Source organism: Paralichthys olivaceus, chromosome 20 (genome assembly GCF_024713975.1).
Source record: "Paralichthys olivaceus isolate ysfri-2021 chromosome 20, ASM2471397v2, whole genome shotgun sequence".
NCBI lineage: Eukaryota > Metazoa > Chordata > Actinopteri > Pleuronectiformes > Paralichthyidae > Paralichthys > Paralichthys olivaceus.
This window is the reverse complement of record NC_091112.1, coordinates 11,069,347-11,096,441: the sequence shown is the minus strand read 5'-3', so window position 1 is coordinate 11,096,441 and position 27,095 is coordinate 11,069,347. Positions and strand designations below refer to the sequence as shown.

At 40.5% G+C, this 27,095-nt stretch overlaps 3 protein-coding genes across 4 annotated transcripts in view; 1 reads left to right on the top strand and 2 right to left on the bottom strand.

Moving 5' to 3' along the window:
- The window catches only part of rapgef5a (Rap guanine nucleotide exchange factor (GEF) 5a), a 39,949-nt gene extending 28,310 nt beyond the window's left edge, over nucleotides 1-11,639 (bottom strand). The window contains exons 1-5 of one of the 2 annotated variants that reach the window (XM_020090847.2): nucleotides 11,360-11,639; nucleotides 3,922-3,972; nucleotides 2,384-2,490; nucleotides 1,693-1,814; nucleotides 275-452 (exon numbers count right to left, since the gene is read on the bottom strand). In XM_020090847.2, coding sequence (XP_019946406.2) covers nucleotides 275-452; nucleotides 1,693-1,814; nucleotides 2,384-2,490; nucleotides 3,922-3,972; nucleotides 11,360-11,503 — 602 coding nt within the window. In that variant the 5' untranslated portion in view covers nucleotides 11,504-11,639. The remainder of the gene's footprint in view (nucleotides 1-274; nucleotides 453-1,692; nucleotides 1,815-2,383; nucleotides 2,491-3,921; nucleotides 3,973-11,359) is intronic. The other variant, XM_020090848.2, reaches the window with a different exon arrangement.
- Nucleotides 11,640-21,308: 9,669 nt separating this feature from the next.
- Nucleotides 21,309-23,682, top strand: il6 (interleukin 6 (interferon, beta 2)). The gene is made up of 6 exons (XM_020090589.2): nucleotides 21,309-21,500; nucleotides 21,814-22,013; nucleotides 22,107-22,300; nucleotides 22,447-22,545; nucleotides 22,633-22,776; nucleotides 23,093-23,682. The coding sequence occupies exons 2-6, from the start codon at nucleotides 21,998-22,000 to the stop codon at nucleotides 23,330-23,332; spliced, it is 693 nt and encodes a 230-aa protein (XP_019946148.1). The 5' UTR covers nucleotides 21,309-21,500; nucleotides 21,814-21,997; the 3' UTR covers nucleotides 23,333-23,682.
- A 298-nt stretch (nucleotides 23,683-23,980) lies between these two features.
- tomm7 (translocase of outer mitochondrial membrane 7 homolog (yeast)) lies at nucleotides 23,981-26,611 on the bottom strand. The gene is made up of 3 exons (XM_020090512.2): nucleotides 26,440-26,611; nucleotides 24,471-24,519; nucleotides 23,981-24,384 (listed from the first exon to the last, which is right to left on the bottom strand). Exons 1-3 carry the CDS (start codon nucleotides 26,540-26,542, stop codon nucleotides 24,369-24,371), a joined length of 168 nt encoding a protein of 55 aa, XP_019946071.1. The 5' UTR covers nucleotides 26,543-26,611; the 3' UTR covers nucleotides 23,981-24,368.
- Nucleotides 26,612-27,095: the final 484 nt, after the last annotated feature.

Here is a 27,095-nt window from a genome sequence, read left to right as displayed (position 1 = left end):
CTGAAGTCACATTGGAATAAGCTGACTGGCTCCAGCTATGTACAATTGACTTCTAATTATTGGCTCATTCAAAGATGTGTCTCTAGTAACATCCATTCATATTTATTCTGCTGTAAAATCGCTGGCAATATAATCTGACACTTTCTAAATGTTACTCTGACGGCACAATTTGCCGCAACTCCCTCCGGCACCATCATCCCCCCATTTTGAATATTTTGATTTAACTGATTCAAGTCCATCCATCCATAATTTTGATGATTTTATTGGCACTTACGGGCTATTGGCCCCGCCTCCAGAGCGAAATTGGACATACGGGGCAAGTTGTAGGAGGAGCCTGACAGCTTCTGGCCACTCCCCCTCATTGGAGCGAAAATCACAAGAGGCGGAATCACACTCCTCGAAGCTGAATTGGTAGTATGAGTTTGAGTCCGAGAACACCACCCGCTGATCCACTGCAGAAAGAGCAGACACACAGGTAAACAACTGAGAAAAGTATCAAGAGGAAGAGTATCAGAAGAGTATCAAAAAAACATGTTAGTTTGTATATTCTGCATCATGATTAGTCAATGACATGGATTAACACACTTAACTCATGGCCAAATGCTTGTTGAAAATATATGGGTATGAGAAATGCTGACATATTCAATTTAATTATCGCACTACAACTGTCCATGCTTAGAGCCTGCTTTAATATTTCTGAAGCATTTCTCTCAACTTTGCTGGAATAGATATTGTTTTATCTCTCTTGCATTCTGTCAGGCAGTTTGGCTGTTATCATTACACACAGACAGGACTGAACATAAACTATGTTAAAATATTATTTAAGCAGCATTAGGGAAACATGATACCAATTATTAACAGCCATTAAAACATACTGCTCACACAGTTGTATATATTTAAGTCACTGTATTCTGAGTGTGGGTGAAAAACATTGATGAGTGTCAATACCACCTGGATTATTATGGATTGTTATGATAAAAACAGACATATTTATTTGAAATTAACACTGGTAGTTAATATTTAACTTTTGCTTGGTTCGAGAGAAGTGCTGAGACACGTTCACCCCGATAAACTTAATGAGGTCTTTGTATCAGGGTTAGTGGATTAGTCAGACCAGTGAACTGCACCTGAGCAGGACTTATTCATTCTTTAAAGAGCCTTTGAATATTACACTGACAGTATGTGTATGCAGTCTTTACAAAGCTTAGTCATGTAAACATAGTTTCTACATTATTTTCTTTACATCTGCTCCACTGAATACAGAAACATGGGTTATCATATGTGAATATGCCAATATCAAAACTTAAGATTTTATCAAGAAGTTAATTGTGTTTTACAGTCTTATTTGTTATTATAGAATATGGCAGAATATCTACTGATATTAGATTGGGGGCAAGGGATACACAATGCACTCAGTGCAATTTTACATTGTGGACAATTAATGCCAATATCTTTATCGAACAAGATCTGACTTAAAATCAGGTTCCTGTGCTGAGGAGGTGAGTTAATCTTTTCAGTTGGAATAAGCCTGGTAAACAGGTTCATCTCTTGTCTCTTCAGAGATCTGTACATTGTTGCTGATGTTGCTGCAAGGTGACTATAAATTTTGAAGTGCAGTCCAACCCTGAAGCGTATTACAGTGAGTGTGTGTAGCATATGTGAGAATGTGTGTGTGTATGGTTGTGTTAATACCAGACAGCAGGACTCCAAGCTCCAGCAGCACCTGCCAGACACGCACAGCAGTAGTCCGACAGCGCACGTACACACACTGCTCGCACAACCACTGCACCAGTTCCACGCCCACATAGCTACGCCTGTTAAAACACACACACACACACGAACACATTTTCAACACACAAGTCCGGCCACACAGTGTTATGATCCAGAGGCACATGCACATAAACATCAACCTCTTCCTTCAGCACAAAGCTCGTCTTTATTTAATCAATATCCATTGATTATTCATTAGTTCTCTGTAAGCCTTTTCCTCTGAAACACTGAATAGTTTCCTTCTGCCGCCCCCACCCCTGAGATATACTCTTGCGTGTGTGTGCGCGTGTGTGTATGAGTGTGTGTGTGTCTGTGTGTGTGTGTGAAAGCTATGAGCATCTATTTATATTTGTGTCCAGATGTTCACATTGTTTATACATGCATCTTTATATACTGTACATTGTGTGCAGTATGGAAGTGCATGTATTCCCAGACCATCTTGTGCTCCACTGTACAATGTCTACGTCACACTATATCCATCTTACTGCATAAACAACTTGAGTGGCCAATCAGGACAAGGCTCAAAACTGACTGGTAAGTCAGCGAATATGCTTCATCAGACATATCGATTCTGCCTTGCACACAGACACACAAACACAGAGACAGAGTGTACCTTATGATTCTGGCCAGGTGTATCTTGTCTTTAGCTGGGTATGGTCCATGAGAGAGGAAGGCATTCCTCACAGCCCGACCGGCACATGGAAAACTCTGGGAGCAAGACTGACACACACAAAGACTAATCAAAATAAATGTTTTCCTGAATTCCAGAAAAGAAACTAAGCACCTAAAAATGAAATAAAGCTTATCTCATCTTTGTTTTGGATAGCGGTTCAAGAAAGCGGAGAGCTAGGTGGCTATATGTGACTGTCATCGACCGACTCACAAGAACAACTCAATTTCTTTGCCCCCTGAGCAACGCAACACTGACTGTGTCTACATGCTCTGCAATAATCCTGCTATTGACACTGTTGCAAATAAGACTGTATTTCTATTAAGCTGTTAACATGGGCAGTTTGTTCTGTTCCATTGATATTCCCATTGCATGCTACTCAGTGGAGTTCACTTAATAGCTGATGAGGCTTTATTCACATTATGTTAGATTATTAGTGAGTCCATCTGGTGTCAATTCAACCTCTGATGCAGTCTCATCTTGTTGAGTTGATCGTGTAGCCTTGTGGCTGTATGGGTAGAGATTTAAAACTTTATTTCAAGTCATGACTCGTCAATTAAAAGATTTTTTTATAGTGAGATGGCGGTGCATGTATTAGCTAAACTGACTGATCCACTGCAAGATTAAAAGGAACCATCTGGATGTTTTTAGCACTAGAAGTGCTGTTGAGTCTTTTTGTGTCCATATCATGTTTGCATCCCATTGCACATATAAATACAAACAACTCAAAAAGCTGTATGCTTTCCCACAGATGGATTAATGGTATCTTTTAAAAGATATTTTTTCTGGCGTTTTGCCTTTATTGATAGGACAGCAGAAGTGTGAAATAAGGAGAGAAGCAGTCGGAACTGAACCTGCAGCTGCTGCAGGACTCCTTATATCCACATTCTTGATTAACAGTTTGTATCATAAAATAAATACCAAGAACACATTACTATGCCACCAACAGGTAAACAAGAACCAGAATGTTGCAGTATACATACACTGCAATTGTTGACGGACACATAATTTTTATTTCAGCTGTGACTTTCATAGAAGGTTTCAGACCTTCAAGGAAAATCACTGATCCTTTGTGGAGCAGCAAAATGATGTCATCAATGACCTTCAAACACAGAGCCTGGATTCAAACAGGCTCACACAATCAGCACTTGAGTCTGACTTCACATTTTTTACTGGTGTAACTCTGCTTTGGCACCACATCATTGTAAAGAACTGCCATGTACTTTACTTAACTTGCAAAATATAGAATATAGAAAACCTGGTAACGTACAACTAATATAAAATACAACAGTGCAGAGGGACGAAGCCAATATACAGTTAAGATACAAAATATTTTAGCAAGTATGTGTACATGTGTGTGTAGTTGGTGAAAATAAGGAGGTAATATCACCGGTGACATCACCTGTATTGAGGCTAAACAAACACAATTTCGCCTCACAGCAAAACTAAAGAGATGACATCACCTGTGTGTGCTTTCCCACCTTGTGTACTGTTGGTCCGGTACTCGGTCCAGGGATAGTGTCAGGTGACTGCTGTTGAGAAACAGTACACACAAGGCATTAGAGCAAAAACACAATGAAGTGCACACATTAAACACACTGAACAAACAAGACCAAAATGAGAAAGACCAGTTTTACAATTCCAAAACCATTAGTCAGGTTTTGGTCATATCAACCGTGGTTACAGCCACTGCTCATACACTGACTTTCTGGTTTTATTATAAAGAAAAAGGGGATAAGTATGTAATTATCTCACCTAAATAGTTTAATGGTGACACACATTCACTAGCGTATATCAATATGAAACCACATCAAAGAATAATAAACAATACAAATATGTGTATTGGCTCCATTCTTCCCTCCAACAGGAAAAAATATTGAATTGACACCATAATAAATCTTTTTTTGATCGGATTACGGCTTTTTCCCTGGGCAGATCAACTTCACCACTTCATCAGGAAATAAACTCTAATCTTTATGGATTAATATTGTGCCAGAGGAGTTAGATGACAGTCGACACTGTGGTGACAACCTCATAAAAAAGATGAAAAATGAGAGTGTTAGATTAAGTTGTTTAATTGGGGACAGACAACAGGAATCCAATTCATGAATCAGAATTTAGGCAGTAGGATCAAAATGTTTATTTCACAACTCAGGTTTCAGCGCAAAATCTGTCTGAAACAATCAGACGGAGAAAAACGTTTGGAATGCAATAAAGGTACTGAGACAAACTGACACGGAGAGAAGGAAACACAGAGACTAAATGCACAGGGTATATGAGACGAAGGTGAATCATGGGTGAATCAGGACAGGTGATCACACAGGCGGGAAACATATGAACCTAGGAAATTAAGTCATCTCAAACCTGGCATTCCAAAACTAAACAGGAAATAAGAACTGAAAAAGATAGAAACAAACACACATGGCCTTAGCAGAGGAAGATGTGACATCGGTTGTAAATGTATCTTTTTTTAGCTTTTCACTGCAGATTAATACAGATAAAATAATCCAGGGAGTTGGATATAGACGCAGTATTTTGTACTTGCTTCTTCAATGCAGCATCCTCAGATATGGGTGAGGAAACTCTCAGGCTCACTTTAAAACACCATAGCAGTGTACCCCTGATAAAAACACAAACTGTAGACTTGCATTGGGATAACGATCACGTCGCCAAAGTTCATTAAAAACCGAAAGATGAGAACCTCCTGCAATAAGAGTGCAACCGCTCAGACAGTGAAGCAGCATCAGTGATAAGAGTTGTGGGTTTGATTTCCTCTGGAAACCTTTGCCTCTCACTGGCTAAAGGTATCCAACCACCACAAGACGAATAGGGGGATGAAGAAAGATCAAATGATGAAGCTAATGAAACGAATCTAAGCATCCGCGAAGGATGGATGAAGATGAAGGAATATAAAGGAGTTGACGTGCGAAAAAAGAACAGAACAGAACAGAAGGAAGGCTGAACAATTCACAACAGGCTATGAATATATGAAAGAGGATGTGAACATGACAGATGGAGAGGGAGAGATAAGAGGCGGTGAGAGACATCGTCTTAATTGTTATCGTGAGTGAGAGAGAGAGTGAGGAAGACAAAGAAGAAGAGGAGAAATTCTCGGCTGCGTCTTTGGGTTGAAAGGAAATGAAAGAGAGGGATGATTAGAGAAATGTGTGTGATCCTCATTAGAGCGATGATACTGCTGGGGATGTCACCCACACACATATACACAAACAGACGCAAGCAAGAGAGGTTATACAATACCACTCATGCCTTTTTCAAAACAAGTGACTGTAACTCACCTACTCTTTGTCAAACAGACAGTTTAGCATTTTAGGAAATGTGCTTAGTTGGTTTCTGACAGAGCAGTAACAGAACAGGAATACCACTCTGATTTTAAATATGAGGCAACAGCCAGGAGCTAATTCGTTTATCTTGGCTAAGATTGGAAACAGGGCGAAACAGCTAGCCTGGCTCCATCCATTACAAAATCCACCAGCATCTCTAAAACTCACTGATTAACAGATTATATTTTAGTTGTTTTTGCCACATAAAACATGAATTGCAAAACAACAACTTGTGGTTTTATGGGTGCCTGTGTGGAGCACTATGTGTAGTCTTGATGATAAGAATATCTTTGTAGCTGCTGCTGACTGTAGCTTCACATTTATAAGATCGATATTGACGTTGTCTAACTCTGGGCAAGAAAACAAAGATAAGCATTTCCTAAAATACTGAAGATCACAGACTAGTGTCAGACGACTGAACAAATATAAAATAGTGATTTGACGGCAGCTGACACCGTCAAAGCTACCTGATAATCAGGCCAACAGTCTTCCCTTTGCGCTGCACTGAGCTGTTGATCAAATCACTATGACTCATGTGCTGTGTGATCAGCCACAGTAAATCCTCTGGAGCTTAGATGATCAGTCAATGAATTGATTTGTCAATCACCAGAAAGTTAATCGAAAACTTGATATTTTAAGGGGTGTTTTCACACCTGACAGCCCAAACTTAGGTTCATGTTTTGTTAGATTGTTTACATTTGACCTTGATTATTTTGGTTTCACGTTGCCATTTATAGAGCACACTAAAGTCTTTTGTATGACATAAGAACATGCTGTCTTCATCACCTGCGTGGGTTGTGTCTACCTATACTTTACATTGATTGGTTTGTGGACGGGCGCATGTCTGACATTGGCATGTTGTCAGTTCAGCAGGTAGTAGTCTTTCCATTTGAATGGAGAAAATTAATGAAACAGTTTATAGTTGATTTCATTGCCACTGTAATATCATTATGATTTTACTACCAGCATCACCAATGTCCTTGTCGTTCACCCGTAAAGCTTCTGCTTCGTTTAATGGTGACTCAACTTCGTGCAATTGATCCAAAAGTCCAAACTATCCAAAAAGGTACAAAGAAACCGAATCACGACTGAGACCATCTCCTTCGGTCGGACAAAATGTGGGTCTGAGGCACCTTTCACACCTTTTATTTAGGTTCAGACAAAACTGAAAAGTCAGTAAATCCCCCAGACTTACTGACTTTCGGCGTCGGCGTGAAAGCAGCCTTAGTCATTCTTCGAGCCAGACTAGCTCACATACCAACTAACTACGTCCCGCTTCTCAGCTGTGAAGGCTTGCTGCTTCACTTTGTTTTAAATCACATGTAAACTGAATATCTTTAGGAAATAATTAAATCAATGAAAAGACCAATAGATAAAGTGCATAGACATTCCAACAATGCAATTTTTTCCCTTTCAAAAACATTTTAAAAAAGCTGTTTTTGATGTAAAATTCACCAGTTCAGTGTAAACATACTCCCAGATATCAGTTAAGATGAGACTGTTTCTGTTTGACTGTGACGAAATGCAGTGTTTGGACTGGGGGTGAAGTAGAGCACACCAGCCAACCATGCACTCAGACTAAATAAATTGTTTCTGACTCTTGCTATGTCTGTCTCCCTCCTTCTTTCTCTCTTCTGTCGTGGCCACTGTATCTTGTCTCTCCATCTCTTTGTCTCCCTGTCTGGTGAACACTGATCTCTTGAGGGCTCTTTGTTTCTCCACCATCACGTCTTCTCACAAACACAATCCAGACACTCACACCTGAGGTGTTTCATTCATACTGTATCACACGGCCAGAGAGATGACTGCTGGCCATGTTCCTTAAGTCTCTTTTGTCTGTGCCTCATTTTCACAGACACGTACTCACTCCATCTATCCATCCTCCATCACAGCCCGTTGCTGTCGGTACACTAGAGGCTAAAAGAGAGTGATAGCAGAGAAGAAAGAGAAGAGGAGGAATGAGGGCTATAAAGAGAGAGCTCATGCTGACACACTTAACTTTGTGATGACTTCAAAGTGTGTATACAGAGGGGGGGGGGGGGGGGGGGTCATTATATAGAAGAAATGGATTACTCTCAAATTAGATTGCTGAGCTGTAGCACGGTTAGCTTGGCAAGCCCCCTCTCACACGCGCACACACACACACGCACACAGAAACTTCTAATTTGTACTAAGGCCCTGTCGACTCCTCGACAGATCCATCATACAGGGAAGTCAAAATGGAGACATCAAAGCAGCTACAGCTCAATTGACACATATGTATACACACAGACATACACAAAATAAACCTGACAGCCCATTCCCATCTGCCAGCACAAGTGACCTTTTGCTTAACACTTTATGATCAATATCTCTGTTCTTTTATATGGAAATGTATAATGCAGTTATTGATGTGAAATATTTCTGGCTGACATAGAAACAGATCACCAGCCACTGTTTTGCGGAACATTATATGTAGAAATGAGCTCATCTTATCATCAACCTTCCGCTGAGATTGTTTAGTCTGAGAGCTTACATTATGGTTGTAATAATCTCATTGTATAGCCTAAGACTACTAATACTGGACATATGCAGTCAATGTTTTTGCATTAACATACTGTATAGTAATATATGTGTCTGTGGCATTACTTGGGGTTTTCTGCCATGAAATCATTAGAGGAGCAAAGAAAGATGAAGAAGCTGCAACCCCAAACAAATGGTATGATTAATATGGGAGTGCACCATAACTCAACTTAATTTTAATTGCACATTTCTACGTCCTCTACCTTCAACGGGCACACACATAATTTCCTTTGCTTAAGTATTAAAACAGAAAACAACACACATGCATATTAAACAACAACCTATAACACAATGTTTGCTATTTTTTCTAACTTTTGAATAGGAGGTTCCTACTGGTTTTAATATTCTACTCATCTCTATAATTGATTGACTGAAAGAGACCTTCAGGAATCATAATGTACTTGTACTAGTCTGCAAATGATAAATTAGGTCTCTACATGTGAATCTCTGCAATTTGGTTGAAACTAGAGATGTTCTGATATGTATGAATAGAAGTGTATCATCAATTCCATTTTAAAGCAATGGTGTTGAATCAGTACTCTGTATCTATTGATACGCAAAGTCCAGGTATAAGAATCAGTATAAGGATGGGAGAGTAAGACATCATTGGCCATTAAGATACACTGTTAGATAAATTCCTGATTACTGGTGGCATGTTTTAAGGGGTAGGAGGGTTTTTTGTGTCTCAAGCTGCAGTACACGCTCGTACTTCTTCCTCTGTTTTGTTGTCAGCATCAAAATCCAACAAAAATACAGCTCATAGTAAGACTGGTTGCAGAAAATTGACTTAAGGCTTGAGGGTTTTGTGATAAACAATAGCAAAAAAAAAATACAACCAGTCAGCTTGATCTGTTAAAGCCTCCCACATCTCCTCACCAGTGGGCTCATACATGTATGTTTTACTCTAACAGCATGCTAAAAAAAAGGTGAAGTGACTCATAATGTCCTTGGCAAAGATGTAAACCTCCTGCCAAGATACTAAGTTGTCATATTAAGGCCAATGAAGGACTGATAATTGAATACCAGAGCAAGTCACAACAGAGCTATAATGTAAGAGGATTCTCCAAGGTGAGGTCGCTGCAGGCTGGAACCGAAGGTGACAGATGGCTCTGTGCAATACAACAATTTGAATGTGTGAAAAACTGCTTATGTCTGATGTTTTGCCCTTTTTCAAACACTGCAAAGAGTAGAGCAAAAAACACAAGTAATAGCTCAAGATGCTGCATGGATGAAAGATGAAGGCGTCCACCGCTGAAACAACACTAAGAGATGCTGTTTCAGGGCAGTGATTTGAGATTAAGTCACCATTTGCAGTCTAAGCTTGGAATGCAGAGCGAAAATCATCTGGAGGATCCTCAGTGACATTTTGGGAAAATGTATCTGTGCAGGCCTGTGTGTGTGTGTGTGTGTCAGGTGAAGCATAGCCAACCGCCAGTGTCTAGAGAAAACCAGTCTGCACAGAACAGCCCATACCTTTACACCACTTACCTACGCCTCATCACACTCACCCACACATGATCACATGCACTAAGTCGGAGGAAGAGAAAGACATTTTTTCCTCTCATTTACTCATTATCCCCCATCTTTGCTTTCCTAAAGCTCAAACACAGGCAATGAACAATACTGAAGGACAACAATGCATGATAGCTTTTAAAAAAAGGGACATGTGATCCAGCTCCAGAGGTGACCTATAGCTACATCAGTTAGTCTGGAAAACTTACTATAATTTCACTTTGATGAATGAAATCTCCTATTCACAGAAATTCTTTTGAAATGAATAATGTGATGTACCATCACTATCAAGAGTAATCGGGTGATGAGAACACAAAGTGACCTCCGTCTGTAGATCATGAAACATCACTTAAAATAACATGATGGGACATGACATCAACTGTTCACCTTCCTGGCCCAAACGTGGCTTTACACGACTATGCTGCATATTTTTAGCACAACTGGCAGCAGTGGAATCTGGTAATCACGCCTGTGGTTCTCTCAACAGAGGGAATGGTTCTCTCCCTCGACTGCCACCAATGATGAAGATGAGTGGAGCTGACACTCGGAGCAGCTATTTGGCTTGTCAGGTGCATTTATTCCACGTGATGGCACTCAGAGTCCCACTCATTTACTGCTTAGTTGACCGATCATCACAAAAAAGAACCAGAGTGCCCATGAGTGAGATTTCTACTGATTCTTTTCGATTTTTTTCCCATTTGGATTGTTGAGATTTCTTTATTTACAAGAGAATGGAGGAGTTATAATGAGTCAATCAACAGAAAATGAATGAGCAATTATTTTGGGGATCAGTTCATCAATGCATTGATTTCTCAAGTCAAATCTTCAGCGGTCAAAAGTGACAATTAGCTGCTTTTGTCTGTGTGAATGTTTGAGATTCAGTTGATTGGTTTGACAAAAACAAGACATCTGAAGAGATCAATCTGATCTCTGGGAACCTGTGATGCAGGTTTTCACAACATATTTGGATCCAAATGAAAAGAATAATTGTCAACTGTTAGATTTGTGTGTAGCATATACATTTGTGTGTGTGTGTGTGTGTGTGTGTGTGAGAAATGAGTCGATTGGTCTGACCAAAATAAGAATCTGAAGAGATGTGCACATATGATGCACGTTATTCCAATATTTTTGGATCAATGAATTGATCATTGGCACCAAATGAAGAGAATAATTGTCCGCTGTTAGAGTTGTGTGTCTAAATAGGTGTGTGTGTGTGTGTGTGTAGCCTATGTGTTGGGGAGGTAGTGTTGCCTTGACTACCGGAGTGTGAAGGTATGGTGTTCAACAGCAGCTCACATTATTATGGATGTAGCTTGCGGGCGCGTGTACGTACACACACACACACACACGTACACACACACTCTGCGACAGTTGTAAGCTCCTGAAAACACCTGAGTCGTGACGGGGTTATGAAACAGCCTGGGAGCACGGCGCGGTGTCGGGAGCAGAGAAATCAAACAGTGGCTCGGGTTCGTGTCACATGAAACACGGTGAAAATACTCACGCTCTTCTTCCGCAGGTGCAGCCCGTGCTTGAGCAGCCCCGGCAGGTCCCGGATTTTGTGTCTGAGCTGAGCCTGGTCTCGTGCGCTCCGGTTCCACCGCAAGCCCGCGAGCAAGCCGTCCTCTGCGGGCTCCGAGTCCTCCATGTCTGCTTCTCCCGTCTCCCTGTCCTCGAGCTGCCTGTCCCCCGGTTTTCCCGGTGTCTACTGTCTCCTCACGAGGAAGCGCACCGCCGTCCGTTCGCCATTTCCCCCCCTCGCCTCGCGCGCACACTCGTCCGCGACCCGCATCTGCTACCAAACCGCGCGCGCTGTTTAACGACCCGCTGACTGGGTTCCGCAGCACGCGACGCTGCTGCTGCTCCACCCAACGGCTCGCGCGACCTACTAGTGCCAGGTGTGTGTGAGTGTGAGAGAGAGAGAGAGACAGACAGACAGACAGAGAGAGAGAGAGAGAGACAGACAGACAGACAGAGAGAGAGAGAGACAGACAGACAGAGAGCGAGAGAGAGAGAGAGTTCCAATTCTGGTTCAATACATCACTGTGAGGACATTTGGTTGGTCCTCACAAATTCAATTGACTGTTCGAGGGTGAGAATTAGGTTTAAGGTTAGAATTCCGTTTCTAAGGTTTAGGGTTAGGTTAGAATTAGATTAAGGGTTAGGGTTAGAATTAGGTTTCGGGTTATGCATTTAGTTGTGATACATTTTGTCAATGAGTGTCCTCAAAACTACAGAGAGAAAGTGTGTGTGTGTGTGTGTGTGTGTGTGTGTGTGTGTGTGTGTGTGTGTGTGTGTGTGTGTGTGTGTGTGTGTGTCACAGGTGCATCGAAACATTGCATCACTTCCATCTCTCATTCTCTGACCAGTCTGACCGGAGAAAACCCCATTGAAATGAAACCTTCATATTTTCTTTGTTGTGTTGTTAAGCTGCAGCAGACATGACAGCGTCACCTCACTGTTGGTTTGTGTCACTACTCTAAATACAATAGAGGGAGGATAGTAAGGAGGATAATAGTGTTTGGGGGAAGGGAGAAGAGAAACAGGCAGAAGGTACTCAGTAAGGCTGTGTCGCCACATCACCTGGATCATATTTCCATAGGTAAACAAAGAGCAGCCAGTGTGTGTGTGTGTGTGTGTGTGTGTGTGTGTGTGTGTACATTCAGAGGCCCATTTTCAACTTCTAAGCAGTGTTTAGTCCTGCCTGTGTGAAAATGCTGCAACATGAGAGGCTTTAAACCCAGCACCTCTGTGGGTTGTTGAATATGCGACACATTACCCTGCCATGTGGTTTCCCCCCCACATGACAGGATAATTTTCATAATGATAAAAGTCATCCTTTTATAATATTCCCCTTCCTTGTACACTTCCTTGAGCACTTTTGCGTAACACAGGTAATAGTGTGTGCCAATGCTTCTTAAAGATACAAATTCAAATTAAATTTTATTGAATTTGAATTTGTATCATATATGTCGGTCAGTGAGTATAGTTGCAGATGAAAAAGAGGAAATGTAGCACTGTGTACCGTGCATGCATCCACACATAGCTCAAAGAGGACTAACTCTTCCTTCAGGGTAAAGAAATACTTTTTAACTTAAAGGTTCAGTGTGTAGGATTTAGTGACATCTAATGGTGAAGTTTCATGTTGCAGCTGAATACCCGTCACCTCACTCTCCCCTTCCAAGCATGAAGGAGAACCTAATGGTCGCCTTCAGTTGACATAGAAACTCAAAAGGTGTTTAGTTTGTCCAGTCTGGTCTACTGTACCAACTGCTGTAAAAAATCTGTACAATTTAGATGAAACGCTCCAAATGCATAAGATGGTAGCATTCCTATACGGGATATTTTGACTTCAGTTTGGGATAGTGGGTGGAAGTGGTGAGTGTCATTCATCTTTATATATACGGTCTATAGTTAAGAAACAATGGTGTCATTACTTAGTGTGTTCAGCTCAGAAGAAACAGCTTTCTCATTCCAGCAGTAAAACATAAGTGGTGGTTGCCACAGTATTGGGCTCTCTCAACCTGCTGGTGTTGCCATATTTAACAACACCGCCTTCGCTCCAGTGCCAGTAGTGGTAGATCACTATGTTGCAGAGACTGAAACAGTGTTTTTAACGAACCTGCTAACGGCATCAGCATGCTGATAGTTCACCAAGAAAATATTTTCTTTGTGTTTTTGTACAGATCTGACTACTGATTTCTCAACAACAATTTGCTGCACCTCCAAATGGCAGAACAGCTCAGGTTAATGTTGTACAAATATGTGCTTCATGTATCTGCACCACTGATGTCTGAGCACAGCCATCAAAACACACTGCATACATGGTAAAGGAGGAAGTGTGCAAAAAGCTGTTACATAATAAGAAGAATGCACCATTAGTCACATTCACATTTTGTATTTCTTGTGCGTTTATGTCAAAAACATGAACATGGGCCAACAGATTCCAGATTTGCTTTAACTTTCATGTATCTTTTTTTAATATAATTTTCAGAAATATAAATTATATGTTAAATTGAGCTCAGTAGAAGAGAGGAAACCATAAACTCAGTATGTAATCAAACCATGCTGCTTCTGTACAGGGTGACCCAAAAGGAAAGTTTCAATGAGGTCAAACGTTTCTTGTGTCACTAAAACAAGCAAGGTGATATGTTATTTCCTACTACTTTGATAGGAAATCACAATATGGGGAGTAGGTTAAAATCACTTTGTTCTGCAATACTCTCTCACTACGATAAAAAGGATTAAGGTCTGCATCAAATTTAAAGCAGCATACAAATCAAAACTATGCTTTTTCATTCTGTACCAGCTTTGTGTCTTAATGAGCAACCAGGGAGTCATGGGCTCAACCAAGCCTGTTAAAGGGCCGCAGCTCACTTAGGAACTTGTTGTAAATGCATTAAATTTGATTAAAGAATTAAGATGAGTATGACTGTGAAAGATAATTAATTTGAATTCAATAGATCCAAGAGGATCTGAGCCTGATACTCCAGATGACACAAAGCTGAGCACAGTGCAGCTGGAGTGCACTGAGTTCAGTTGTATAAGTCAAAAGTCGAGCCTGCTTTTCTGATAGGACGTGTAATCTGGGATAATTGGCCCCTTTCAGGGACGCAGATTATACCAACAGCTCCGCCTTCAGACATAATGGACCAGCATACTGTACATACAGTTCTACAGCTGAGTAACACACACACACACTCACACACCAAAAAAGCTCTTTATTGTGATCAAACGTTCGCTGTAACATTTAATACATTCACACATTAAAGCCGAGTGGGCTCCTGAATCCAGACGTTAACAAGGGAATAGAACAGTGATGAACACTGACACACGATTGTGGTTTATTTTCCTCACACAGTCGAGATGAAGATGCATGGAAGTGCTCCTCAACAAGGACCTTTTAATCACTTTGTTTCAGTCAACACCATGCAGCTGCTGCTGTTGACTTCCTTTTTGTTTGAGCTGTCAGATTGAGATGCACGACAGTAGAAATACATTTAATTAAGGGTGGCACAATCTTTGCAGGTTTCCTAGACTAACACTGATTTCAACGGCTTTAGATCTCTGATTCAAAACAATATTTATAGTCCTACAGCAGTAGACAGAACCTCCACAACACAACATGAAGTAAAAGATTTGACAAGAAGTACTTCAGCATGTAAAAATAACAAATCCTGATTGGTGGATGGAATTATTTCTTTTTTGGCTGTACACCACAGTCAGGGGAGAAAAGTCTCATTTGAAATTACCGAAACTGCTCCAATTCATATAAATTAAGACTCTCATTGCTGCCAGTATGAAGTAAGTAATGTAAGTATCACATTCAGGATGGAAGTCTGTATATTAACACTGTACCATGCTTGACAGGGTAAATGGCTGGTGAATGAACTCTTTATGGAGAGCTTGAAATGCTGCAATTTTAGCTAAACTATCATACAGAATAACAAATAACGTAATTAAGCTTGACATCAACTAAACCATTTGACATTGAGTGAAAGGTTTTTGGTTTGTGTTTTAGAAAGCCCATCTGGGGCCTTGTTACAGAGAGTCTGAGGTCAGCCTCCCTTTTTCAGATTATCCTTCAGATAGCTGCCTTCTGAGATTTTGGATACAATGCTGAAACAGAAGCTGTGAATGAACTAAAACAGCAAAACTAGATCTCTTTGAAGATTTTGCACACAATAAAAGAAACAAAGGCACTGCACAATTTAATATGCGTCCTGCAAAGTTACACAATGCTTGTGAATGTCTGTCACGCAGTAATTTAAGTGAAGCCAAATGACCTGGATCGTCCCCTGGTGGCTTGCTGCAGTATGGGTCATAAACCCTCAATGTTAGCTGCTGGGACAGTAAAAAAAAATTCCTGTAGTGTTAGTTAGGTCACTCTGATGTATATTTAGGTATTCATGTTTCTGATAAGTTTGGTTTTAGTTATTTGGTGCTATGTTAATGGGCTGAGACGTCATGATTGACAGCTGAGACAGCTGAGTCTGCCTCGTGATTGGTAAGGCGTGTGTATTCTTTTCTGGATGATGGGAGGAAGTGGAGACGTGTCCTCCAGGAGAAGTATTATAATCAGCATGCGAAGGACTTCATTGAGGAGTTTGCATGTAGCACACGACCTTAAACTTCAATGGCTCCTCAGTAAATCCAAACGATGAAGCAAGCTTTGTATTTAGACTCAAAGCACGAGCAGCCATCTGAAAAGGAGGAAGCGAGTTAAACAGTCAGTGTTTGCTGAATCGCTGAAGAGGCAAAAGAAGAGAAGGGGGCTTTTGGTTTTCTTGTGCCGTGTCTGGAGGATGATGAAATATGCTGCTCTGTCTCTGGGGACCACTGAGTCCAGCCACTGATACATGCACACACAGCGAAATCAAACAAACCCCATCCAGCACAGTTTTTGAATGAATGAGCCCCACATAGTAATACATATACAGTAGAGCAGGGTGACAGGATGGTGTGCAGGCAAAATGAATGGATTATAGGGGGAGGGGAGGAGAATTAAAGGAGATGAGGAAAGGAGGAACAAGAGGGCCAAACAGGAAGAAAGAGCGATGGTAAACCAATTACCATAGGTCTGAAGAAATTCTTTCATCCTAAAACTGTCAGCACACATGCAAATATACACACATTTATCTTTTTTTCTATTCTGCGTCTCTCCTGCATACAAATAAAGCCCCTTCACACTCACAAACACGCTGGTCAGTCATCTCGCTTTATCACTCACTCGCACACATTTTCAGAGCTCTCTTCAAACAAATGCACTCTTGATTAAATATTGAAGAGAGCCTGTGGCAAACTGAGCAGAGATACAATTCCTCTAGTCTCATATGGAGTCTCCTCATCCATGGAAGAGGAGGGAAGCACCAAAGGAAGGGAGAAAGGAGGAGGCCTGAGAAAAAGGCACACCAGGGAAGGGGAGGATGGGGAGGATGGGGGGTAGCAATGAGAAAGCAAGGCAATGATAAAACAGCAGGAGTTGAGAAACAGAGCAGGACTAGAATGGAAGGAAAAGAGAAGAGAGGACTGAATGAGAAATTAGAAGCTGGACACACATTTAGGTATGTGTCCTTAGGTGTTGTTAAAATAGTGAACGCATTTCAATATGAAATAATAATTGCACAATACAAAACTTGTCAATAAAAAATACTCCAGCTTTCTCCCACAATCCAAATTCAACGATTTTTGATTGTATGAATTTTTGTTTTTCTCTGTATGTTGGCCCCATCTCTCCTCTTGCCCAACTTCATCTGGGTTTGGTGCCAGTCTCCAGCACAACCCTCAAAGGATGGATAATGGAAGGAGGGGTTCATTTATTAATTCTGTAAATACATAAACTAAATTGTACTTAATTATTTGGTATTCTAATAGGGTGATAAAAAAGGTGAGTTATTAAGGTAATCTACAAATTGGCCCTCAGTCCAGCCCATACCCCCACCAAGGCCTTACAGTCCCCTTAAAATAAGAAGCTATAAGGACACATGAGCTTGGATTTTTTTACTTTTTCTACCAAACTTGCACAAATTCTTAACAGACAGCAATTAAAAAGCCATTAGATGGTAAATATTTCACACATTACACAGTAATTCATACATTGCAGACTGAAGTAAAACTCATAATAGCAAACTCAAGCGCAAACACATACTTCCATGCCCACAGAGGCCCTCGAGCAATTTTCAGTCAACGTGAGGGTCATGTATTATTGCTGTGGTGTGGTGGCAAAGCACTGAACTGTCTTTCCATTCTGCTGCCTCAGGATGTCTTTTCCTTTCCAGAGAACATGTCATCAAAGCTGCTGCGTGATCGCCATCTAGCAGCAGCCCCAGTGAACTGCAAACTTAATTTTGTGTTAATATTCCAACTCCACTTCCAATTACAAGAATGTGAAACTGACATGAGAACAGTTATAATGGAATAAATGTATTTATTTCTTCTATGGGTTAGGGAATTCAGTATTCTGGGAGATAAAATTGTTAATTATACTGAGGTATAGTTATTTTTATAAATATATAAATATTATTTATCAATTCTCTGGTTGTATTAGACATTTGTGATTGCCTCAGTGAATAGGACTGCTTAATGGTAACTTTGGAATTTCTTATTTTCTGCATCAGCATGGTAAAGTACCTCAATTTGTCAAGTTTTGTCAAAGTTACTGCGTTGGCCAAAAACAGACATTCCCATGTGGTTATTACTATAACTCACTATCTCGACTAGAATCAACCAACTTTTCTCAGTGATATAAGGAATATTAGGGTTTGTGTTTAATTCTCTGCTCCTCATGCCCAAGTGATATATGAGTTCTACAGCTCATGATCAGACAGATGCTTTGTAATGTAATGTTTCCCATACAAAATATTAAACTGAATTATACACTGTATGCACATGTACATTAATATATAGCTTCTTCATAGAATCAATAAACTATTATCAGGATTCAACACAACCTCAAATGGAAAGAATGTAACATAACACCACTGTGTTAATTTAAGATGAATGAATATGAAACTCATGTAGAGAAAACTGAACCACATTTTCCATGAATTTGAGTTTCATTGATAGTGAAAGTCTAACTAGAGGCTCTGACTCATTCTGACTCTGGATTCTCTCGACCCTTTCCAGGGTGTGATAAAGACGGGGCTGTCAATGAACGGACTTGGAGGTTACAGGGAAAAGCCAAATGGGAAGTTTGAGCTATAATGTAAGTGATGCAAGTAAATATAAATATAAAGGGAAGTGAAGCTTTGTGATTACTTTAATGTACGTGCAAATACACGTAACTCCTGTAGAAGTGAAAGCAGTGAGTAAACACGTAAAAATAGATCAACTGTAACTGTGTCCCACCCTGTAGAAGTTCAATGGAAGCAGGAGAGGAACAAAAACTAAAGAGTAAGCCTGGACGAGTTGCTGAAAATATGCTGAATAACGTTTCTGACAATGACATGAAGCTCTTTTGCCGCCAGGAACTGAAGTTAAAGCGGTGCATTGGCATAGGAATTTTATTTCGAAGTTTTAGCTCCTATGAGTTGTAATGTCAGTCACATTGTTCGGATGAGTGCCAGCATTCAGCCGCGTGTTCCAGGCTGTCTGGACTTGAGGCCTTTGACACCAGGACCGACTTTTTCTACCACAGAAACTAAGAGAAGAAGGAAATTGAGCAACTTTGACAAAACCCTCAGAGAATTCAGGTTTCACTCACTCTCTCAGGATATATTTATATTGCATGTGCTCGATTGTGTGTTCTCTCCATTTGTCTTCTCTGTTATAAAGATGTCTGTGAAAACATTTGATAGAGTCTAATTTCCTTCACAATTTCTTCCTTGAGTATAAAATTACCAAAACTGCATTTAGGTTTTTTTTACAGGCTTCAACATGGAAACTACTCTCAAATACATTTAGTTCAATTAGGACGTATAATTAGTGTTCCCATATATTCCATACTTTCTGCGAATCAGATTTGTTTATCTGATTAAAATGAATGTTCATACTATTTCAGTATACCTTCAGCTGGAGACTCTATTTAGGCTTTGAATGGGTCAAAAGTCTTTCAGATATTAAACTTTTTTGATATTTTAGATTGTTTTTAATCATCACATCACAGATAAATCCTTTTTTCTGACAGTCGCCTCAGGCCAACTGCCAGTGGGAGGCAGCCTGCCACCAACATTTGGCCACAAAAAAAGCTCCAGGCTAGCTGCCGAGGGGAGCTACCCGCCACCATTTTGCTGTGCGCCAAGGCCCCGTGCCTCAGGCTAGCTGCCGAGGGGAAGGCCGCTAAATGCCATCAACTGCCGTCAACCCTCAAGCGAACACATGTGATACCATTGCAGGCTGGGAAATTATTCGCGAACATCTTTTCCTCAAGGGTCATTATTGTTTTTAGCTCGCGAAAATATGTTGCAGGAGGTTGCATGTAGAGGCTGCAGGTACAACTCCGACCCCTGGCCCTTGACTGTGTGTCTTCCCTCACCCTACACCTTGTGATAATATCCAAAACAGTACAAAAATATTTGATTCAGCTCAATCATGAGAAGTAACTGTCTGGGCAGCTGTGGCACAAGAGCTAGAGTGGGTTGACTACTAAACAGAAGGTTGGTGGTTCAATCCCAAGCTCCTCCAGTCCACACAATGAAGAATGCTTGGGCAAAACACTGAACAAGTGATTGGGTTTAGGTGCTTTGATAAGACTAGAAAAGCACTTCATAATTTCAGTCCATTCACCATGTAAACCCAACATCACCTCTTTTTAAAACCTAATTAGCCACGTTGGGGAGCACATCAGATTGGTGTGTCATTCTGCCCACTCTCATCTGGATATGTTAGGAAGCACATTAAAATGTTATTCTTTAAGACAAGATGTCTTCACTGTGTGTCAGTCAGTGATGAGCAACACAAGTGCCTCTCAGTATCTCTTGTTACTGTGATAGTACAGTACTTTCACAGCAGGGAGGGGATTCCAGGAAAGAGGGGGGAGGGGGGTGTAGTGGATACATGGTGGTAAATGGTACAGTATTACCCCTATTTATACTATTGCACATTCATTTTGTGATATTCAGAACCAGAGTATGACTGAGGCATTCTCATTAGTTTGGCTGCGTGGTATTTGAACATAAAGGTCTGGACAACTAATCAAACTAATCGAATTTTAGGGGAAAAGTCACCAAGACATTCATGAATGTGTGCACAATTATAAATTTGAGAAAATTATTGAGAAAAAGGAACATAGTGAGTAAATGCACCTCCACCTTTCAGTCCTTTGAGATAATGTATAATATCAGCCAGCCTCATATAAGAGACAAAATTTTGTAATTTTTGAGTGGATGTGTTACGACAACAGATGACTCAGCACTTTGAAATAAAACTCTTACTCCACCCTGACCCATGCATTGAGTCTCAGCACTTTTTCTTTTCTTGGTAAATGAAAAATGATCTACAGTATCTATTTCTCTTTTCATTACATCCATCTATCAAGCTCACACATGGAAAAGTCCTGTATCTTGAATAAGATTAGAACAGGGACATGATCATCACTGTGAAGAGACAAGAAAATCACTGATTGACACAAAACATGCAACAATTACATCTGTATAAATACATGTTTTTATGTTTGACATGAGAATGTATTTATTTGTGTGCTCGTGAGAGGGGAAGAACTTCTTAAAATACACACACCAGTGTTTCTATTCCTGGGGAGGAAAGTCTGAAGGAAACACAAGAGAAAATAATCCCCCAATTTGTTACTAAAATGAAAATCCACTTCTTCTTCTTCTCATCAATCTACAAAGACTTCTCCATCACACGCCACTGGAATTACAATATATGTAAATGTAGTGTTTGTTGTGAATTTTCCCTTTATGTTGAAAATTGTTTTTTTTCCAGAGTTATGTCATTGCTGACACTGCATGTGTTTGTGTTTGTGCGTGTGTGTGGGTACTCATACAGATGTCTTTGTGAGGACATTTTGGGTCCGGTCCTCACTTACTGACCGTGAAAACTCAAACAAGGTCGGCCCGAAACAATATAGCAGCGAACTGTGATGGCCGAGCGGAGAGAGAGGGGTCTGACACCGGGAGAGGCTGGACAGACCAAGTTGGAGACAGAGAGTCGAGGCCTCGTGCCCCTAAAGGGACAAAGACGATTGAGTAAGTTAAGTCACTTTCTGATCCACTTTAAATGTGGGCTGTTTGAGAGTTAAGACTTAACTTTAGGTTTAAGTTAGGTTTAGGAATAGGGTCAGGCGTTTAGTTGTAATGCTTAAGGTAAGGGGATGTCGATAAATGTCCTCACTAAGATGGAAGTACAAGGTTGTGTGTGTGTGTGAGAGAGAGAGAGAGAGAGAGAGAGAGGTTTATTACAATGATAATTACATATTCATCACTTAAATCCCTTAATTTTAATCAGGGAGAAATAGGTTGGGGTTTGTTTGAATTCCTGCTCTCTCTGGTCATTTTGTAGATGAACTCCATCTTCATTAAACTAACCATCTACTTCTGACGTGTGCTGGACCGGATGCTTGACACATTGTATTGGGAAATCCCTGCAATCTGCAGAATATAAAATGACAGCCCGTGGCTAAGAACAGGCAACTCCTTCTTTCTCTGAGAGCATCAACTCAACAAGTGCCTCCCAGCAGCACCACATGGCCTCCAAACACAGTAAGAGATCTGCTGCGTGCACTTCCTGCATTTCTTCCTGCATTTCTTCCTCTTTCCATTCACTCACTCATTCATGCTCTTCCTCTATCACAGATGCCGACTTGTCCTCCGCAGCAATGCTGGCGGCTCTGCTGCTCTGCGCTCTCGGAGCTCCAGTCGAATACGAGCCCACCGACAGTCCTGCAGGTGACTTTTCAGGTGAGGAGCAGGAGGTGACCCCTGACCTTTTAAGCGCCTCACCGGTGTGGGACTTGATCATCGGTGTAACCGCTCACCACCAGAAAGAGGTAAGCTCTTTATCTTCCAGGAATTTCTTTGAGCTCTGGTGTTGTTGCATTTGCAGAGGAGGTACATCTGAGTGTTCTGACATGAGTAAAGAAAGCTGCACTCCTGACCTCCATCATGTTTCTCTTATCATCCTCCCCTCCATTAGTTTGAGGATGAATTCCAACAGGAAGTGAAATATCGTTTTCTGAACCACTACAAACTCTCCTCACTGCCAGCAGACTGCCCCAGTGCCAACTTCAGCAAGGTAACACAAGGTTACACTGAGTCAAACCATCAGGGGATGATGGGGGACTGTTTGAGCATTGACAGTGATCTTCCCTCCTCTCTGCAGGAGGCTTGTCTCCAAAGGTTGGCTGAAGGCCTGCACACCTACATGGTTCTTTTTAAGCACGTGGAGAAGGAGTACCCGAGCAGCTCCATCCTCTTGCACGCCAGATATCACAGCGGGGCGCTGATCGGCCTCATCAAAGAAAAGGTGCGTCTGACATCAACATAACTATTACACAATGAGTGAGCCCTGAACTTCACTGTGCGGTATTGTTTCACTTTTCTTCTTTTCTGTGATCAGTGCTGGAGGAAGGACTAACTCTAATACTAAAAATGAAAACACTTCCAAGATTTGAGTAAATGTACTCGGTAACATTCCCTCACTGGTTGATTTCATGAATTTACTTCTGAATTAATGTCTTAATTTTATTCTACCTTTGAACTGTCCGCTCCTGCATTACATCGTAGGTGTGTTATCATGACAGGGTGTTGCTGACTTGTATATTAACCCTTCTGCCTTACAGATGAGGAACCCTGGTCAGGTGACCGTCCCGACCAGCAGACAGGAGCAGCAGCTGCTGCAAGACATGGACAACCCCAGCACTTTCCACAGGAAGATGACGGCGCACAACATCCTGCGGCAGCTCCACAACTTCCTCCGCAATGGGAAGGTGGCAATTCGTAAAAGAGAGATGCCCAAACAGAAGAGGAGAAAGGATGATGGAATTATTCCACCCATCCATCCCTCTTACCAAATGACATAAAGATCATCTTAATGAAAACATCAGAGATGAAGGAGCAGCTCAGGGAAATGTCTCCTCTCAGAATCGTCACACAAATTGTGGGTCTGCAGGAATTTACTTTGTGCTCTACGGCAATCTACTGCGCATGTGTTTAATATTGTGGCCCTGAGTTTTTTTAATGTTTCACTGTTATGTTACTTATTTAATCTATTTATACTTGATGAATATTGTTATTTATTATTTAGTTACTGGCGCTGAAAATACAGTTTGTACTTGATATGATGTTGAAAATGATTCATTTCTGGATTGTGACAACTAAGGCACACATCATTGTTAACAGTATTTATTAAATAAACTAAATTATTATATCATCTATTTTTCAAGTATTCTTTTTATTCCGTACGATTATGTCATATATTATATAATTCATGTGTAAACTTAACACACCATTCATACAATTAAAATGCAATAAGCTGAGTTCTGAACTACCAAACTTGAATGAATATTAATAACATGTTGAAAAAATGATACATAATCTGCATAGAGAAGAAGCAAGTTTCTTAAGATGCATGAGTGTAATTTTATATTTCTAAATTTTGCGGGGAATTTCCAAACTTAAAACCCTCAGACAAACTGACACGTGCAGCAATCAATATTAACAGAACAATGTGTGAGTGAGGATTTATTTTCATCATTTTTAAATTACAAATAAAAGAGGACAGACATGGAATGGATAAATCCAAACACTGGTGACGCACATTCAAAAACAATATCAACTGACATTCTGGGCAACACAGAATTTGTTTCAGGAACGCAGTTTTGAATCCATGTCATTGATCCATATTCCATCTCTGCTGCCAACACTTTCCATACTTTTACTGTCAATATAACAGAGCCATACACAATATGGCCACAGGTGACGTCCGTTCATCACTGATCAGATATGAGGGTGAGTTGTGAACAGGAAAGTGAAAAATAATGTCCATAATAAATCCAACGCTGAGGTGGGTCACATGGTCTTGAAGAGGAGGAGGGATTGGCTGTGTGGAGATGCTCCTCAGCCCCACAGCAAACTAGAAAAGAAGGAAAGAACAAAAACGATTCAAGTAAAAACCTAAGAGGTTCCTGGACAGGTTACACTGCTAAGAAAACTTATTACCTGAAGACTGTGGGTTCAGGCATTCCTGGATCTGCTCCACGTTTGAAACCTGCAAGTCAAAATTAATAAGAAAAATATAAGGATACTGTGATCATTGTGTACACAGTGAAAACAGTCTACTCATCTCAGAATGACTCATTATAGAAGATACACTGGTTTGGAGCAAAAATACACACGTACAATATGTCAAGGACAACAGTAAAATAACGTAAAACGATTAAATTTGTGAAATACATGTGCGCAAATATTTCCTTCACAAGTAGGTGTGTGTTTTCCACTGAGTCATTACAGTTAAACAGCAGATTGTACAGTTTGACCCTTGATACCCCCCCCGGTTTTATCAAAGAGCAAAATTGCATCATACTGCTCAAACCTTGTGAAATCCTTCATGCTGATCTCATTGTGTGAAATAAGTTGCAGCTGAAATGTCATGAGCAGCACATCCGACACACACACACACACCCCCCCCCCCCCCTCTGATTTAACCATGATGCAACCGATTCTTAAGAAAAAGATGTGAGAGAAATGCCAGAAAATCAAGACAAATAAAGAAACCCGACAGGGTTCACTTGAGATAAAATGTAAAAACATCCCAATCCTCACAGTAGAAAAACTGAAAACTAATGAGTGATGTTTTTGATGAATTAATCTGAAAGCTCAGTTCAACTGACCAGTTGCTGCAGTGCTATTTCACACATACTCTTCATTAGGTGAATGCAATATCATTATTATTGTTATTTGGATGGTGTTAACACATGGGCAACACACGCTGAATCAAAGAAAAATCTGCCAAGTTGAAAAGTGCAATGAAAAAAGGGAAAAGGGAAAGAAAGTGACGTTAGCGCTGGTATTTCCGCGATGCTGAAGTCAGAGAAGGTTTCTCTCAATCTGTGACTCCACTGGCTGAGCTCACACTGGCAGAGGTTTCAACTTCCCCATCAGTCACTCAAACCACAACCTGCAAACTCTGTGCCCCAGACATGTGGCATCCAGAGCCCGAAGAAACTATTGGTTGGAGTCAGACGATAAAAAAATCAGCCGATGTGAGCATTTCACAGACACATCCTTGTTGGCATTTATATTTGCGGGTATGAAAACTTTAATTTTAAAGAATAAACAACACATACAATATAAGGTTTATATTTTTTGAATATTAAGCATAAATATTTTTGTATTTTTAATCCAAGTTCTATATTTTTTTACTCCCTAATATTAGAATTATCATATTCTCGTATTAATACAATGATTTAGTTTTACCCTAATATTAATACGATTTTTAAACTCCCTAAAATTACTGTCAGATTTTACCCTTAAATCTTAGTAGCAGAATTTACTCCCAAATAGCAATACCGGATTTTTCCTCCCTAATATTAGAAGAATACTCTTTAAAAATCTTAGTCCCTGATATCAGTATAGAATCTTTTCACTCTGATATCATGAGCCCCACATCAGTCTTAATGACATGCACACAGGCAGAGGAGCGGACTGAAGGCAAAGATCCAGGACTTATTCAAGGTCATCAACACTTTTACAAGACTGAGCACAAAACTGAGCGAAGTCCTGGATCTACTACTGAACTAACATAAAAACCCACTGCTGATCATCACCAGTGGAGGAGGAGTCATTGATTTCTACACACCCAGGGAAATACAGTGAATGGCGTCCATCTGAGCAGCTTTTCATCTTCATCATCATCATCATCACTGCAGTACTTTAACAGAGGGGGGGGGGGGGGTGATGGACTATTAAAACTAAAGAGTCAGAAATGCACTAATAAACACATGCTAATGAAAATGGAATCAATGCTAACACAGCATCTAGCACCAAACACCCACAGATTATCAGTAGATACTGTAGCAGGCTACTAGCATGGCTGTATGGCTAACAGGCTAAGGAAGCCGGGGCTAACGTTAGCGAGGCACGTCTCGTCAGCCCGCCGTCTCCCCGCGGCTGATGTTCGGATACTGACCGAGGTAGAGCACGGTGGGGATGAAGCCCCATCGGATGACGAACTGGCCGCACTGGAAGAGCTGCTGCAGCCGCTGTTTGGTCTCTTTGCTCATTTTCGCCATGTGTGTTTATCTCTGACTGCGAGGACGGCAAGGACGAGTAGCAGCAGGAAGTGACGTCGGAGAGAACGTGCTTGCTCTGTCAGCTGTTCCGCCCGTAGGTCGCCATCTTGTGGAGAGACGTGAAACTGCGAGTGGTACCACAGGTATAGAAAATAATAAAAAATAAACCCAAGTCATCTCTTTTAAGAAATTAAATTGTAAACTGGTTAAATTGAAGACCCACATGTTTTATCAGGCTTTTAACTTCACTTTATTTTATTTATATCACCTTTTAGCATTTTATTTTGTTTTATTTGTACTGTTTTTATTTCTTCTACAGCACACTGGTAAACTCGTATTGTTTTGTGCTTCTTCAATAAAGTCGACTTGTCATGGAAGTTTTAATATAAAAAATAAAAATGCAGCTTGTAATAATAATTTTTGTAATGATTGAGTATATTTGCAGTATAACAACTGTGTCAGTGATGTGAAAATCTAAGCCACTGAGCAAGTAATTTACACGAGGAACAATAGGTATTATTGTAGTAGTAGACAGTAGATATTTCAGTATAGG